Source organism: Furipterus horrens, unplaced genomic scaffold, assembly GCF_987537825.1.
Source record: "Furipterus horrens unplaced genomic scaffold, mFurHor1.1.pri manual_scaffold_8, whole genome shotgun sequence".
Classification (NCBI taxonomy): Eukaryota; Metazoa; Chordata; class Mammalia; order Chiroptera; family Furipteridae; genus Furipterus; species Furipterus horrens.
The window spans coordinates 10842176-10855904 of NW_028327178.1; the positions used below are offsets into that span (position 1 = coordinate 10842176).

General features: G+C 48.2%; 1 protein-coding gene across 2 annotated transcripts in view; it reads left to right on the forward strand.

Moving 5' to 3' along the window:
• ALPK2 (alpha kinase 2) overlaps nucleotides 1-13729 on the forward strand; it is a 90747-nt gene that overhangs the window by 59741 nt on the left and 17277 nt on the right. For both annotated transcript variants that reach the window (XM_090285439.1, XM_090285440.1), the window contains exons 5-8: nucleotides 4079-7460; nucleotides 10491-10638; nucleotides 13380-13507; nucleotides 13612-13647. In XM_090285439.1, coding sequence (XP_090141565.1) covers nucleotides 4079-7460; nucleotides 10491-10638; nucleotides 13380-13507; nucleotides 13612-13647 — 3694 coding nt within the window. The remainder of the gene's footprint in view (nucleotides 1-4078; nucleotides 7461-10490; nucleotides 10639-13379; nucleotides 13508-13611; nucleotides 13648-13729) is intronic.

Here is a 13729-nt window from a genome sequence, read left to right on the forward strand (position 1 = left end):
TGCTGTTCATGTCCCAAGATGTCTGGAGGTGGAAGGTCTCAGTGTTGTCCCAGTGGCTCAAGGATGCCTGCACGCTCCTCAGTCCTTTCTTTCTGCTCCACCAATCATGGTGCAGTGGCTTGTCATCCTCGTGCTGGTTGCTCCTGACTGGGCGATGACCGCGGTGGCACCAGGCATCACATCTTTGTCACAGGAAGAAGACAGGGGGTAGACTAGGTGCCTACCAAATCTGTGCCTGGCAGAGCAGAGTAAAGCTTTCCCAGACGCCCTTCCCTGGAATTAGCCTCACATCTCACCAGCCAGAACTGACCCCTTGGCTCTGTCTCACTCTGCAGGGGGCTGTGAGAGGGCCCTTTTCTAGTCACTTTAGGTGGAGGTAACAAGGGACAAGGCGCTTGGGGATGCTGTTGAGTTGGCCAACCAACAGCATCTACCCTGTCTAGCACTGCCCCCTCTACTCGGTCCCTAAGACCGAGGCGTCCAGGAACTGTCTAAGAACGGAGACATGCAACACAAGAGTGTAGCCTCTGGTGTCTGCACTGTGCTGTCCCATCCATCGAGCGGAAGAGCGAGATTCCGTGGTGCCGGTCCGTCCCTTCCTGGAGCCGTGCTGTTAGCCAGGTTCCAGCCATCTGGCCGTCTGCACAACTTGTCAAGAATTGTTATTTGTTTATCTTTTCCATGCGCCTCTCCTCTCTTCAGCTGGATTATAAGCTATTTGAGAAGAGGGATCTTATCTCCCTCCCACTGTCTATTGTTAGCGACTCAACTTAGCGGCATGCACTTTCGTTGGCATCCAGGACACTCTCATTAACGAAGAGGCGCGTAACCCTGAACAGCACAGGGTGGACAGCGGGGCAGCGCTCCTTCCCGTGGGATCCGTGGCAGGCACACTTAGGAGGCGGACGTTTCTGGAAAGGCCGACAAATGAAAACAATGTGGTTGCAGAATGGGAGGCATGTTGAATAGAGATGGCCCTGGAAAACCCAGGGTGCGCAGGCTGAGTGTTTTCAAGCTTGACGCTGCTTTCAAAACCAGGTTTGGAAGTGTTACTAAATTTTCTTTCCCCTTTCCCCTCTTTGTGTTCATTCATGTGGTTATTCATTCAGCAAAATTAATTGAGCCCCTACTATGCCCGTGGTTCTGGACATCCAGACATGCGGAGCTCAGCATCCCTGCCCTTAGGGCTTGTGAAGAAGGTGACAAATGAACAAAGAACATTATATAGTTTTATACCCAGTGTCTCTGACACTCAGAAGTTCTGAGTTTAAATTAGATGATTTCCCCCCAGCCCTTTGGTGAGCTTTCTATTAACTTCTTGTGTTAGAGAAGCTGGGTTGGAGCCCTGGCTGGTGTGGCTCAGTGGATTATTGAGCGCTGGCCTGGGAACCAATGGGTTGACAGTTCGATTTCCAGTCAGGGCACATGCCTGGGTTGTGGGCCAGGTCCCTGGTTGGGGACGTGCAAGAGGCAATCACACATTCATGTTTCTCTCCCTCTCTTTCTCCCTCCCTTCCCCTCTCTCTCAAAATGGATCAATAAAATCTTTAAAAAAGAAAGAAAAGCTGGGTTGGAAAGGGCGTTATGGCCAAGTTGGCTTTAAATCCTGCTTCTGCCATTGGAACATTACTATTTTGTAAATCCAGGCACAATAGCATGGCTAAGATGATATGTTCCAATGACCAAACTCACCCTAATCAAAGCTTTCCTGTCCTGTTTCACCCTCTCCAGGTGTTCGTTTCTTCTCCATATCAGCTCTCAACTCTGTTGATATGGTGACAAGCAATAATGAGTGGGTACCATCCCACTAAGTAACACAGTGGCTTTTTAACTTGAGCCCTTTGGAAGAACTTGTCCAGTGCCTGGAAGAGAATTCTATACATGACAGCTAGTCCGTAAATGTCCATTGGCAATGACAGCATTGTGATGATGGCAAGATCTTAAAATAAAAGCTTGACACAGGTAGTGGGAATTCAGGCAGGAGAGGACGGCTCAAGAGAAGGCCACGGTGTTCGTGATTAGACAGTGTCCTTGAACGCCTCAAATCGTGACCAGGAAGCTACCCACGCTTGCTGTGCTTAATAGTTTAGTATCTTTGTGCTGCAGTTCATTATACAAAAGTCTGAACCAACATGGCAAACGAACAAGAACATTCTAATGCATTGTAGATGTTCAGGTATGGAGGTGAGACTCCATACCTGGAGTCTCACCTCCTTGAGACTTTTTAAAAACTTTGCTTCTTATTTCCCAGAGATTATCTTTCTTGTTTTCCCATTTAGTACGGTGAAAAAGAAAAAAAGGACATAGAAAAATAGTAAACCTGTTCTTCTTTTCAGAAGCAGCAGGATGTGAACCAGTGTCTGCCCCAGCACACAGTTATGTCTCCTTTAAAATAGAGTTGCCCCAAAGTCGGGAGCAGATGCCTCCAAACCTTGCAAGTGTGGAGTGTTAATGGGTGAAGTTGAGTAGAGCTGTCTCACCTGGTGCATGGCTCATTCACTTCCCCCTCCTTTCAGCAAGTGCTTATGGAGCACCTGCTTGGTGCTAACGTGTGACACCTGTTCAGTGCTAGCCCCGTGACACGCCTTGAATACAGCAGAGACCCGGAACATGCTGCAGATGGACATTTTGCACATATCGTACCCTCCTCACCTGGGGTTCTTCCTAGTGCATTGGAAGATTAAATAAATACTTGTTGAGTTGATGAATGGTCCCAGCACTCATGGAGTTAACAGCCTAAGGAATTATACTCAATTTCTTCTTGTTCAGGTAGCATTTTCATGCCAATAAAATCTGAGTGAAATGAACACCAGGGTAGCTTTACGGAGAAAACGAGAGGCGTGTCCCGGCTGGCAACCAACACGCAGCCCCGTGGAAGGACGGGAGAAGGGGTGGTTGTGTTGTCTTCTTTCCACGGGCGCGGTGTAAACGGAGGGATGAGTCTCACCTGTGTTGATGGAAGTAAGCCTGAGGACTATGGAGCCACAAGTGCACAGGAACATTTCCGCTCTACGTTGTGAAATGCTGGAGAGACTATGCCTTCCCTCTTTAAGCTCAGCCATGGTTCCTGCACATTTGAATGGGGCTGCTCCAAAGCAGGAGTCCCGGGGGTGAAGGTGGGGATACTTGCTGAAAATTAGCAGCAATTCCGTTCTTCTTAGCTGGGCATAATTTTGATATGCATTGGAATACTCAATGAGCTAAAAAACTTCAAGAGATAAGAATTTAGTCCAAGAGTTTGCTGCTTCCTTGACTAATTTCACAGAACATTCTAATAGTACCATGATGGGTTCGCTCCTCACAATGTGAGACAGGTTCATTCATTCATTCTTACGCCTCCCTCCCTCCTCTTTCCCTTCCTCCCTTTCTGCCTCCCTCTGTTTCTTTCTCATCACAAAAGCCTAAGCAGTCCTGGGTCTCTTGGCTCTTGTGGATATGGTTTGCCTGTCACTGGGCGCCTGTTTTAAAGTGGGGGACACATTCCAAGGTTTTATAACCTTCCTGAGGCAGAAATGATGGGCAGTGCTGATAGTTAATCATAACAATATTACTTGATGACAGGTGGGCTCAAAGGACAGGCCTCTCTATTCTTTATAACATTATTAGCCAGCAAACTGTCATATTTGGGGATGAAGATTGCGCATTACTACTTTACAAACACTGCATTTTTAATTTGTTATTATCATGTGAAATTTATGTTTCTGGAGAGGTATACACAAGCTCTTAGGACTTACTTGATCACAATAGCTAACATTAAAATTCAATTTATTTTCATCGAGAGAGAGAGAGAGAGAGAGAGAGAGTCATTAACTGATGATTGTCAAGAGGCTTTTTGGTTATAATGGGCAATTTGACCAAGGGTCTTCTGAACACACGGTTGCTTAAAGTTGTATTTCTCCTGGAAGTCTCTAATAGCTAGAGTGAGTTTGGGAATTAACGTTCAGATTTTGATCATTCCTTTTGCTCTGCTTGTCCATTATGACAGTCCTCAAGGATTAACACTGTTGTCATTGCAGCTATGCCCTATTGTGGGCTGTCCTGGGAACAATTCTATTAACATCACTTTTCTTCTTCCTAGGTGCAAATTCAGGAAACAGCCAGGGAGAGACTCTCTGTCAGCCCGATGCCAGCTTCCTCAGAGCCTGCCTGGGAGGGGTCTGCAGTGACTGGGACCACAGCAGATCCCTTCCCTAACTTAGGAAGGATTGGTGATGAAAATGCACCATTGATTCAATACCTGGAGATAGAAAGCTGTACTCAAGGCCCACAGCATGAAGAAAACCAAGACAGAGAAGACAGCTTACCTGGACATTCCTGGGAAGAGCGAGGACATGGGCTGAACCTCCCAGAAGCTAGTCATGCAACTCTGTCCCCTTGTGAGCTGTCAGTGCGTCTCCCTCTGGAGGGCAGCGATGACCCCGGGGAGACCAGGGCTCTCTCTGTTGCTTCCCCTGCATCTGCAAATATTGTCCCCACCCTGGACACTGTGTGCCATGGGCCAGGGGGCAGAGAAACAGAGTGTTTGATGGAGTGCCTTGAAGCAGGTGACCAAGGAACACATGGCACCGTGGATTCTCCCGTGGGAACCCCAGTTCATAAGCACTTGCCTCAAGAAGTTTGCTCCATGGACTTAGAGCTGGCAGAAGGCCAAAGCAAAGTGTCTGATTTATGTTTTCCTGATGATGAGCCACTGGATGTTGTTCTTCAGACACGAGGTTTTGAGCCTCCACGGTCTGCAGGCAAAAGCAACGAGGACAGAAACTCAGTCGCGTTTTCCGTACCTAGCGATACCCTCACCTGGGACCTTTCACACAAGGCCGGTGAAGGTGCCACCGGGGAAGAGCTAGCCACCGTGGACAACTCCGCCTCCACGTTGGCCTCCACAGGACCGGTCAGGCCGAGCCCCAGTGTCTCAGGAGGGCTTGAGGAAAGACAGCCTCTGTCCTCTGACAACTCTCTGGCGTGGTGTGAAGAAGGTGGTGGCACCGGCAGGACCTGCGCCCTGGATGCCACAGACACACCAAGCAGCCATGGGTCAGTTGTGGTCTTTCCTCGGGAGAAGCTGGCGACATTAGCTGCTAATCTTGAGTGTCTTCAGGCGACTGGGGAGAGTGGGGACACACCCACTGGTACCGTGACCCCTGCAGTCTGCCCAGCCAAATACCTCCCTATTTCAATGGCTGAGAACAGCCGTGCAGATGGTCCCAAGGAGACCTCACCTCAGGCAGCAGATGAAAATATTTTCCAACATCCTTCCAACGTACAGTCGGGTCATATTTTACATGGCCCCACCACCGAGGCTCCAGAAGAGCTTTGCACGGCTCCTGGGGGACCAGGAGTCTGCGTCTGTGCCCCCCTGCTCCCAGAGGGAGGGTCCTGCAGCAGTTCCCCTCTTCAGGTCGATAACCAGTCTGGAGATGGGAGCCAGACCAGGGACGCAGCAGACAGCAGGAGCCTGGAAGAGAAGTTCCAGGAAAAAGGAAATGAAACAACACAGGGGATCCAGCAGGACTGCCCGCCCCACCAGGGCCCTCTTTCTGAAGTTCATGTCCAGGACAGTTGGCCTCTGATCTCTGCTGCACAAGGGGACACAGTCCCGGCACCTTTGGACCACTCATCAGCAAACTTCGGGGAGGAGAAGAGGCAGCACTCAGGCCTGGGGTCTGCTGTGTCCGCGGTGGCAGAAGCTGCTGTGGGAGATGGCGGTCAGACTGTGAGCAGTGTTCCGCCTCTCTCTGTCCCCCTCCTGGAGGAGTCCGAAGGCAGCGGACCAGGACGTGGGGAAGCAGGCAACCAGCCCACGATGATGGCTCCAGAGGCTTCCGTTTCAGTGGCCTGGCCACCGGGACAAACGGCAGAGTCTGAGTGCAAGGAGTCGGTGGCCAATGCCATGACCCCTGACGGGGGCTGGGCTGTGGCTGACGTGCTACAGGCAGGTGCTGCTGGGCCTGAGCTCAACCCCTCTGAACCTGCAGCATCAGCGGGCGGGCCTCAGGCGGCGTCTGGCTCAGCCCTTGCTGACCACCGAGAAGTCCACGAGGGTCAAAAGCCAGCCAGGCGTGCCTATTGGAGCTGTCTTTCCGCCCGGTATTTGAGCCAACGCCGGCTCCTTGAGTCGTCTGTGGATCCTGTTGATGAAGAGGAATTCCGCGTCACGGATTTGCCTTCAGAGGCTTCCATGACTGGAGGTCAGGAAACTGGTAACAATGTGAGTCAAAACCAAGAGGAACACCAGCTCCCTGCGGCCCACCCTGCCTTCTTTAAGCCGTTTCTGACCTGCCCTAAAATCCTAGAGTCCTCTGTCGATCCCGTTGACGAAACAGGTGTGGTGGAATGGGCCAGGGTGGAAACCTGGGAGCCTTCTGAATCCACACTGGGGCTCATCGGAGACGAGACTAAACCAAAGGATGAAAACTTGGACCAGAGAGTGGAAGTCGGTCTTGCCATCTTGCCTGTCCCATGTCCCCAGCAAAGTGGGGAAACCATTCCAAGTGCACACAGCACCCACCAAAACCAAGAAGCCAGTGAGAGAGGGGAGGCTGAGCAAAGTCAACGTGACGAAGCCAAGGTGGAAGTTCAACCTGCCATTCTGCAAGTCCCGCATCCCGATGAAGGTGGGGAGACCATTGCAAACGGATGCAGTGGGAGCCGGGAACAAGATGGCCATGCAAAGAGCTCAGGGGAGGCTGAGCAAAGTAAAAACAGAGGAGTAGATTTTGTTTTCTCTGCTTTACCTCTTCCTAGCGGACTTGCAGCCATGACTCAGGCGTCTGTTGGAGTTGACACTCACAATGCCATAGGTCAAATTCATGACGTCCCCAAGAACCATTTCATGGAGCCCAGACACCCTCAGCACGCATTTTCTGACTCCAAGGAAAGGGGAGAGGCACTGGGTGAGTGTGGGGAGCACCCGTCCTCTCCCAGTGATCTTATTCAGCTGCCTTTTACTTCATCTCCTGAAGGAAATATCACTGACTTTCCCATAAGCCACAAGATTGAGGAACCTGAAAAAGAGACACCCCAAAGTGGGGAAACCAGAACTGCAAGCCCATCCAGCTCTCTGGCAGTGACTTCAGCATTCACTTCAGGAGCATGTGGCTCAGAGACAGCTCCTAAGACCCTGCAGGACCCATGTGGCTTGGGCCCCACCCTGGGCCAGGGGAGCAAGTCAGGGGAGGAGACGTCTAGTCCCATGGCAGCCCAGACGGGCAGATCCCCAGTGACTGCTTTGGGGGAGGGCAAGAAGCAGCAAGAGACTGCAGGAAGTGGGTGTTTAGCTGAGGGAGTGAAGAAGAGAATTCTGTCCAAGGTGGCCGCCCTGAGACAGAGATTGGAAGAAAGGGGAAACGTCAGGAAGAACTTGAGCTTCCCTAAAAAGATCCCGAGACTCGAAACGCCGGTATCAGGCACCGATGGGAAAGAAGACCCCAAAGAGCCGCCTTGCAGAAGAAAAGGAAGAGGTGAGGCTCTGCTGCTTTCTCTCCCTTTTCAAGTTGGGGCTTGCTGACCAGGTGCCAAGTTCCTTCATCCTCCTGAGTCCTTTGCAACCAAGGAGAGTGCTGACCAGGTGGACAATGATGTTATGGTTTTGACCACAAGGCTTGGCAGATAACACCCCCCTGCACCCTCCATTATCAAATTTGAGCCATCTCAGAATTACCTGAGAAATTGCATTTCTAACAAGTTCGCACGTGATCTATAGGGAGAACTTCCCCTATAGGCCGCCTGTAGTTATGTTTAATTGAGGGAGTGTGATTACGATGCTCTTTTGTTTAAGTATCCTTCAAAAAAATATTTTATAAAGATAAGCAAAAGCGTGAATCAGTATAGCTAATTAGTATAATTAAGTAGACCACAAGCTAAGCAGAATTTCCAGATAAACATTTAGGTACAATTTGGGAGTCTCTTCCTTAATCATTGATTTTCATTAAAAATGGCTTCACTGAACTTTGGGCTTCCTTCCAAATTTGGCAATAAAATTTCTTTCCAACTCATCCTTCACTTTATCTGAGCCTAAAGGCTCCGAGAGGGGCGGGGTCCCTGTTCCAAGTTTCAGACGCCTTGAGGCTCAGAGCCCTTACAACTGCCCATCTCTTCCGCTTTGCCGGGGGAATCACTTTAACCCCAAACTTCACCCCGTAACCTGAATTTTAGCCTCTTTTGTGTCAGAGCTCTTGTTTCACTTGCCGTAGGAGCTGGCAGGAGTCAGAAGAGAAGATGTAGCAGCAGGGGAAGTCCTCCTTGTGTCGTTGCGGAGCGCTATGGCCCCTTTAGCCCCGAGGGATGGGTTCTCCTCTCTTTACTGAGCCTGCAGACTTCTGGGTGGTGCTCGTCATTCCCCGCATCCCTCCATGGGCTGTCGGCCCTGTTTCGGAAAGGATTAAATACAAAACTATCTTCCGAAGAGTTTGCAGGGACCCACCCAGGTTGCTAGCATATATGTGTTTAAGCACGTATAAAGAGAATAAAGCAACATTTTAAAAGATCTCTAAAGTCGTTTTACTCCAGATGAAAACAATCTACTTGGAACGCTACTCAAGTTACCCACAGGGGAAAGGACAGTCTCATAACCACACGCTATTGGAGGGTTTGATCTCAGCTGCCACCCAGCCTCCCCAAGCTTGAAGGGCGGCGAGGACGGGGTACAGCATTTGGGGAGGGGGGGGTGCTCTCGCACCCTTACCTGGGGAGGTAGGACTTGGCGGAGGGGATGACTTGGATGATTCAGAAAGAAATTAAACAAACCAAGTAACCTTTTCTTGGACATTAGACACTTAGTACAACTACACTCCCAGGTGTCATCCTAGCTCCTTCGTCTGCGTTGGTCCTTCTGCCTCACACAAACGGGGCTCCTGTCCGAAGCCCTGAGGCCTCCTGTCCAAGCCAGTTCTGCATCTCTCAAAGGCCCTCACTTAATTCCGCGGCTCACTTTATGCCCTTTCCTCTGTGCTCCAACTGCCTTTGTGTTCAGAACTTACAACGGGCAGTGGGCGGGGCTGGCACCCGCAGGAGCACTTAGTTCTCCACAAATCACCCGTGAAAACTGCCACTGCATAGTGTTGGAAGGGCCCTTGAGAAAACGTGTCCCCGGGGAGGCGGGCTCGGTCAGGACTCCGAACCAAGAGTGTGAGGCTGTGGGCCCGGACACCCAGCACAGCCAGCAGGAGCCAGATGAATGACAACGGGGTTTGCCATCAAGAATCACTCAGTATGTTTTCTCTCCGTGCCATAACATTGTCAGTAACGTCAGCAACTCTCTAGTTGAAGAATGTGTTACCCAAACTGCCCATTACTACTTCTTGGGAAGAAGATAAGTCTGTAAATATGAATTCTGTTAATCCAAGTGTCTGTTGGCATCAAGTATTTCACAGCAGTGAAATCCGAGGGAACAGAGCAAACAAGCATCAGTATTGATGACTTTTGTCTTGTCTCTGATTTATACGGAACTTGGTCTCTAACCAACAGACACACCCCATTTCCAGTAACCCCACTGCCTGCCAAAAGATTCCAACCACCTGACGGGTGTGCTATCCTTGTCTTGTTCTACTGTCTGTGCTGCCTCCCAGTGGCTTCCCCGAGTAATTACACACTTGCCTGGCTTGTGGAGCTCTCATCCCTGGTTATTTTTTTAAAAAAGATTTGATTTAATTAATTTTTAGAGAGAGAGTGGAAGGGAGGGTGAAAGAGAGAAATATCAATGTGTGGTTGCCTCTTGCGTGTCCCCAACTGGGGACCCTGCTTTCAAACCAGACATGTGCCCTGCCTAGGAACTGAACCTGTGACCCCCTGGTTTGCAGGCTGGCGCTCAATCCACTGAACCACACCAGCCAGGGCTCTCAGCCTTGATTTTAAAAAGTGTTCAAAGGTCTCCTTCCAACTCTGGAAATCATTTCCTTGTTGCTCCTATTCCATTCATGTAGACATTTCTTTTGCTGATGAAATTGATATCAGACATGACAGCAATCTTCAGCAAGGACGATGGTAATCAGAAGAAAGACGAATGAATACTTTTCAGCAAATACTTATTGTTGAGTTACCCTTTACACCTGAGGGCTTAATCACAGTTATCTGGATGATCCAGATTTTATTTAATCCCTAATTCCCAGCTCTGATTTTGATTTGAATCATCTGGTGATCGTTTCAAAGCATCCTTATGTGAACCCGATCTTTCAGACTAAGTATCTAAACTCCTTCTCCCCCATCTTAAAAAAAAAGTCTCAAGTTATATTTCACATTAGAGGCCTTACTCTAGGAGTTTTAAGCAATAAAAAGGAATTATGTAGGTCGATTTGTTCATTTTCCTAGAGTTTAAGCAAGTCACAGCTCCCCTCAGACACTTGGTTTTCTCACCCATAAATTGAGGGTCAAAATTATTATCTGTCTCTTGGGATTGTTGTGAGAATCCAGTGAGATGAGATGGGAAACTGTGCCCACTGCAGAGCTCTTTGCCACTGTCACGAGACGCTGACCTGCCAATCTCTCGTTCCTAGCTCCGGTGTTACTGAAAAAGATCCAAGCTGAGATGCTTCCTGAACATTCTGGAAACGTAAGATTAAGCTGCCAGTTTGCAGAAGTTCATGAAGATTCTACCATCTGGTGGACAAAAGATTCAAAACCAATAGCCCAAGTGCAGAGAAGGTGCGTTATTTGCCCCTGGTTACTTTTCATAGTTGTTGCATATTTCACCTCATAGTTCTGAAATAAAACAATGCATCGTAGAAATTAAAAAGAAAAACTGGAGTAGAAATTCCACAACCAGAGTATCCAAGAGGAGTAATGAATGGAAGACAGGCGTCTGGACAGGGAAGTGGTGGCAGGTTCTTGTCCTGGCTCCGTTGGGTTCTGTGGCCTTAGAAAGTCACAAAACTTTTCATTACATTTAGACATGTGATTTAAAATCTTTTAAATCACATTTTTAAATTTTAATATTTTTATTTTTAGAGAGACAGAGGAAGGGAGGGAGAAGAGAGGGAGAGAAACATCGATGTGCAAGAGAAACATTGATCAGTTGCCTCTTGCACACCACCCCTACTGGGAGCCTGGCCTGCAACCTAGTCATATGCCCTGACTGGGAATTGAACCAGCAACCTTTCGGTTCACAGGCCGGTGCTCGATCTGCTGAGGCACACCAGCCAGGGCTAAATTTTAATTTTTTAAATCATTACATTTTCATCATTTCGGGGAACAGGTCAAATCATCTAATTTGAGGTTCTGTGGTCCCAAGATGTAAGAGCTCTCTTCCGTATGTCTGTGAATTTTGCTGTGTTTTCTGTTTCACAAATTCCCCTTAACCTGATGAAGATCAAACAAAGCCAAGAAGGTGGATCGAAAGGAAAAGACAATCCATATGGTTGCAGAAAAGTAGCCACTGTTTAGGGTGATAAGCATCCATCTCCAAAATGGGAAAAGCAGTTTATTTCTGGGGCCCCCAGGCTATCAGATGACGGTGAGAATCATTGCCAAGAATACCCCATGTGGGATGAATCTGATTAATGGCTTTTTAAAGCACCTTTCTGGTCATAAATGCTTGTCCAGCAGAACTGATGGACTTGAGCTTCATCCGACACACCTGAGGAGGTGTGGATTGTTCTAGAACCAGATCGCCTGGTTTGCTGGGAACCAGCATAACCCAGACTAATCCTTAGAAGCCTCTTTCTGCCAAAGGAGGTCCCAATTCAGCTCCCTGAGTCACGGGAGGTGTTCCCTTTAATCTTGTCACAAGCAGACTGAAAAAGTAAGAAAAATATGAGTTTTCCGGATAATGAAATCAAACATGTCTGCTTGAAATATGTCTGGCAGTTAATCCCCGATGCAACTGTGGAAGATTTGAGCTATAGTTTTGCTTCTTTATTATCACTATAGAAACCTCACTGGATTGTCACTGATATACTAATAAAGTCCAGAGAAGGAAAACTCTGACTCCAAAAAACCTCCGCTGCCTTGCGGCATACCTCTTCAGGGGAAAGGCTAAGGGAGTAAACCCCAACAGAAAATCCGGAGCCGGAGTCCCTAAGGCGGTTTGACATTGTAGTCAACACCGGCAACTCCTGCGGCGCACCTGAAGCCAAGCTGTATTGACTCCGTCTTTCCCTTGGACCCTTCAGCTGCGAAGAGAGGGGGGGGGGTCTGCTGCATGGGCAACAGCAGACCCTCCATATCACCCTGCCCAGGCTCTGTAGCTTCAGCTTCACTGGAGAGGACACTTCAGCGTCATCGCAAGATGTCGATTCAACACGGGAGGAGACAGATACCGTGTCACTCCCGAGTCGGACTGCACAGCCATTCTTGGCGGTGCAGATAGACTCTTAAGAAGCTACACCATCGTCTCTCGAGACGGACGGCTGCCGACGACTAATAAAGTTGCTTTGCCTAAAATGTCATCCTTACCTTGCTTGTCATACAAATGGCTTAAGAGGAATTAAAATGAAGAAATAATGGCTTGATGTTTAAGTCAAGACTATTCTCCAGAGCTTTATCAAAAAGGAGTACTAATTATTCACTTAAAGTTTTTTTTCCCCCGCTGTAGCCATCAGCCAAGTGCAATTAACCAGCATTTTCTGCAGCTTTGCAGGAAGCTCAGAATTGGCACCTGACTCTTCCACGTTCCTTTTTCTTCTGAGGTGTCTTTAGAGAACCCAACCTCCCTCCTCTCTCGAGGGGGCATAAAACGTTAGTTGCATGCTGTTTTACTGATGGTATTTGGCCAAGGCCTTTCAAGTTGTCGTGATGTTTGCTTCCTTTCTCCTTGGCAACCCTGTCTGGATTAGGCACAGCCATTTGCCTTCTCTCTGCTAATATTTGAGAATATTTGGGAGTCCTAATTCCTTTGTACATTCAGAGATCATATATAGTATTTCCCATGGGATTTCAGATATTTTCAAATTTCTTCCACCCCTAAGTCCAGTTTAGTGTTTTCATTACATGTCCTTCCATGAGTCACTTATCAACAGCAAACGCCCCCTTTTTCTTGTCCCTTATTGTGTCTGGGTTTATAGTCAGGTTTGAAGTTTTCATTCTTCCTTCAAGCCCAAGTCATCTAGATTAGTAACATAACTGAGGTGAATTCTGATCAGAAATTCTGATCAGCCCCCAGAATTCACAATGCTAGTTCTTTGCTTTATTAACGACAGTCAACCCTCCCAAATGTTTTTATGTATTAATATTGCCTTTGGGAGTGAGAGTATTAAACCAGAATTGCACTGGTCACCCTCTACAGATAAAAATACTATTTAAACAACTTATCATGATCGTGTCCTTTAGCCAGCGCATCAGCTGAAAACATTAGGTCTGAGAAACATTAGTGCCTTTTGCCATAAATGTATTAGAAAATGCAACTTCAGAGTGATGACACATGCCGATGTTAATATCCCCCACTTCAGTGCAGAAGACAGCTCTACGGTGACCTTGGCCATCGTTCAAGCCAGTCAGAAGGACCAGGGACTCTACTGCTGTTGCATCAAGAACAGTTACGGAAAAGCGACGGCTGAATTTAACCTCACCACTGAAGGTAAACCTCAGCTTTTCCATTTCAGATAGATGAGAACCACTAGCCCCTACCAATTAAGAATGTTTACTCATTCTGAAAGCCTTCCTTTCTGTATCTTCTTCCAGTTCTCGAACAACTTTCCAGTCACCAGGATTTTAAAGGTAAGCTACTCGGAGTGAGAGGCAGGGGAGTGGGCCTATCATGAAGCAAGACATAGCTCCTGGAGTCAACGGTGGAAGCAAT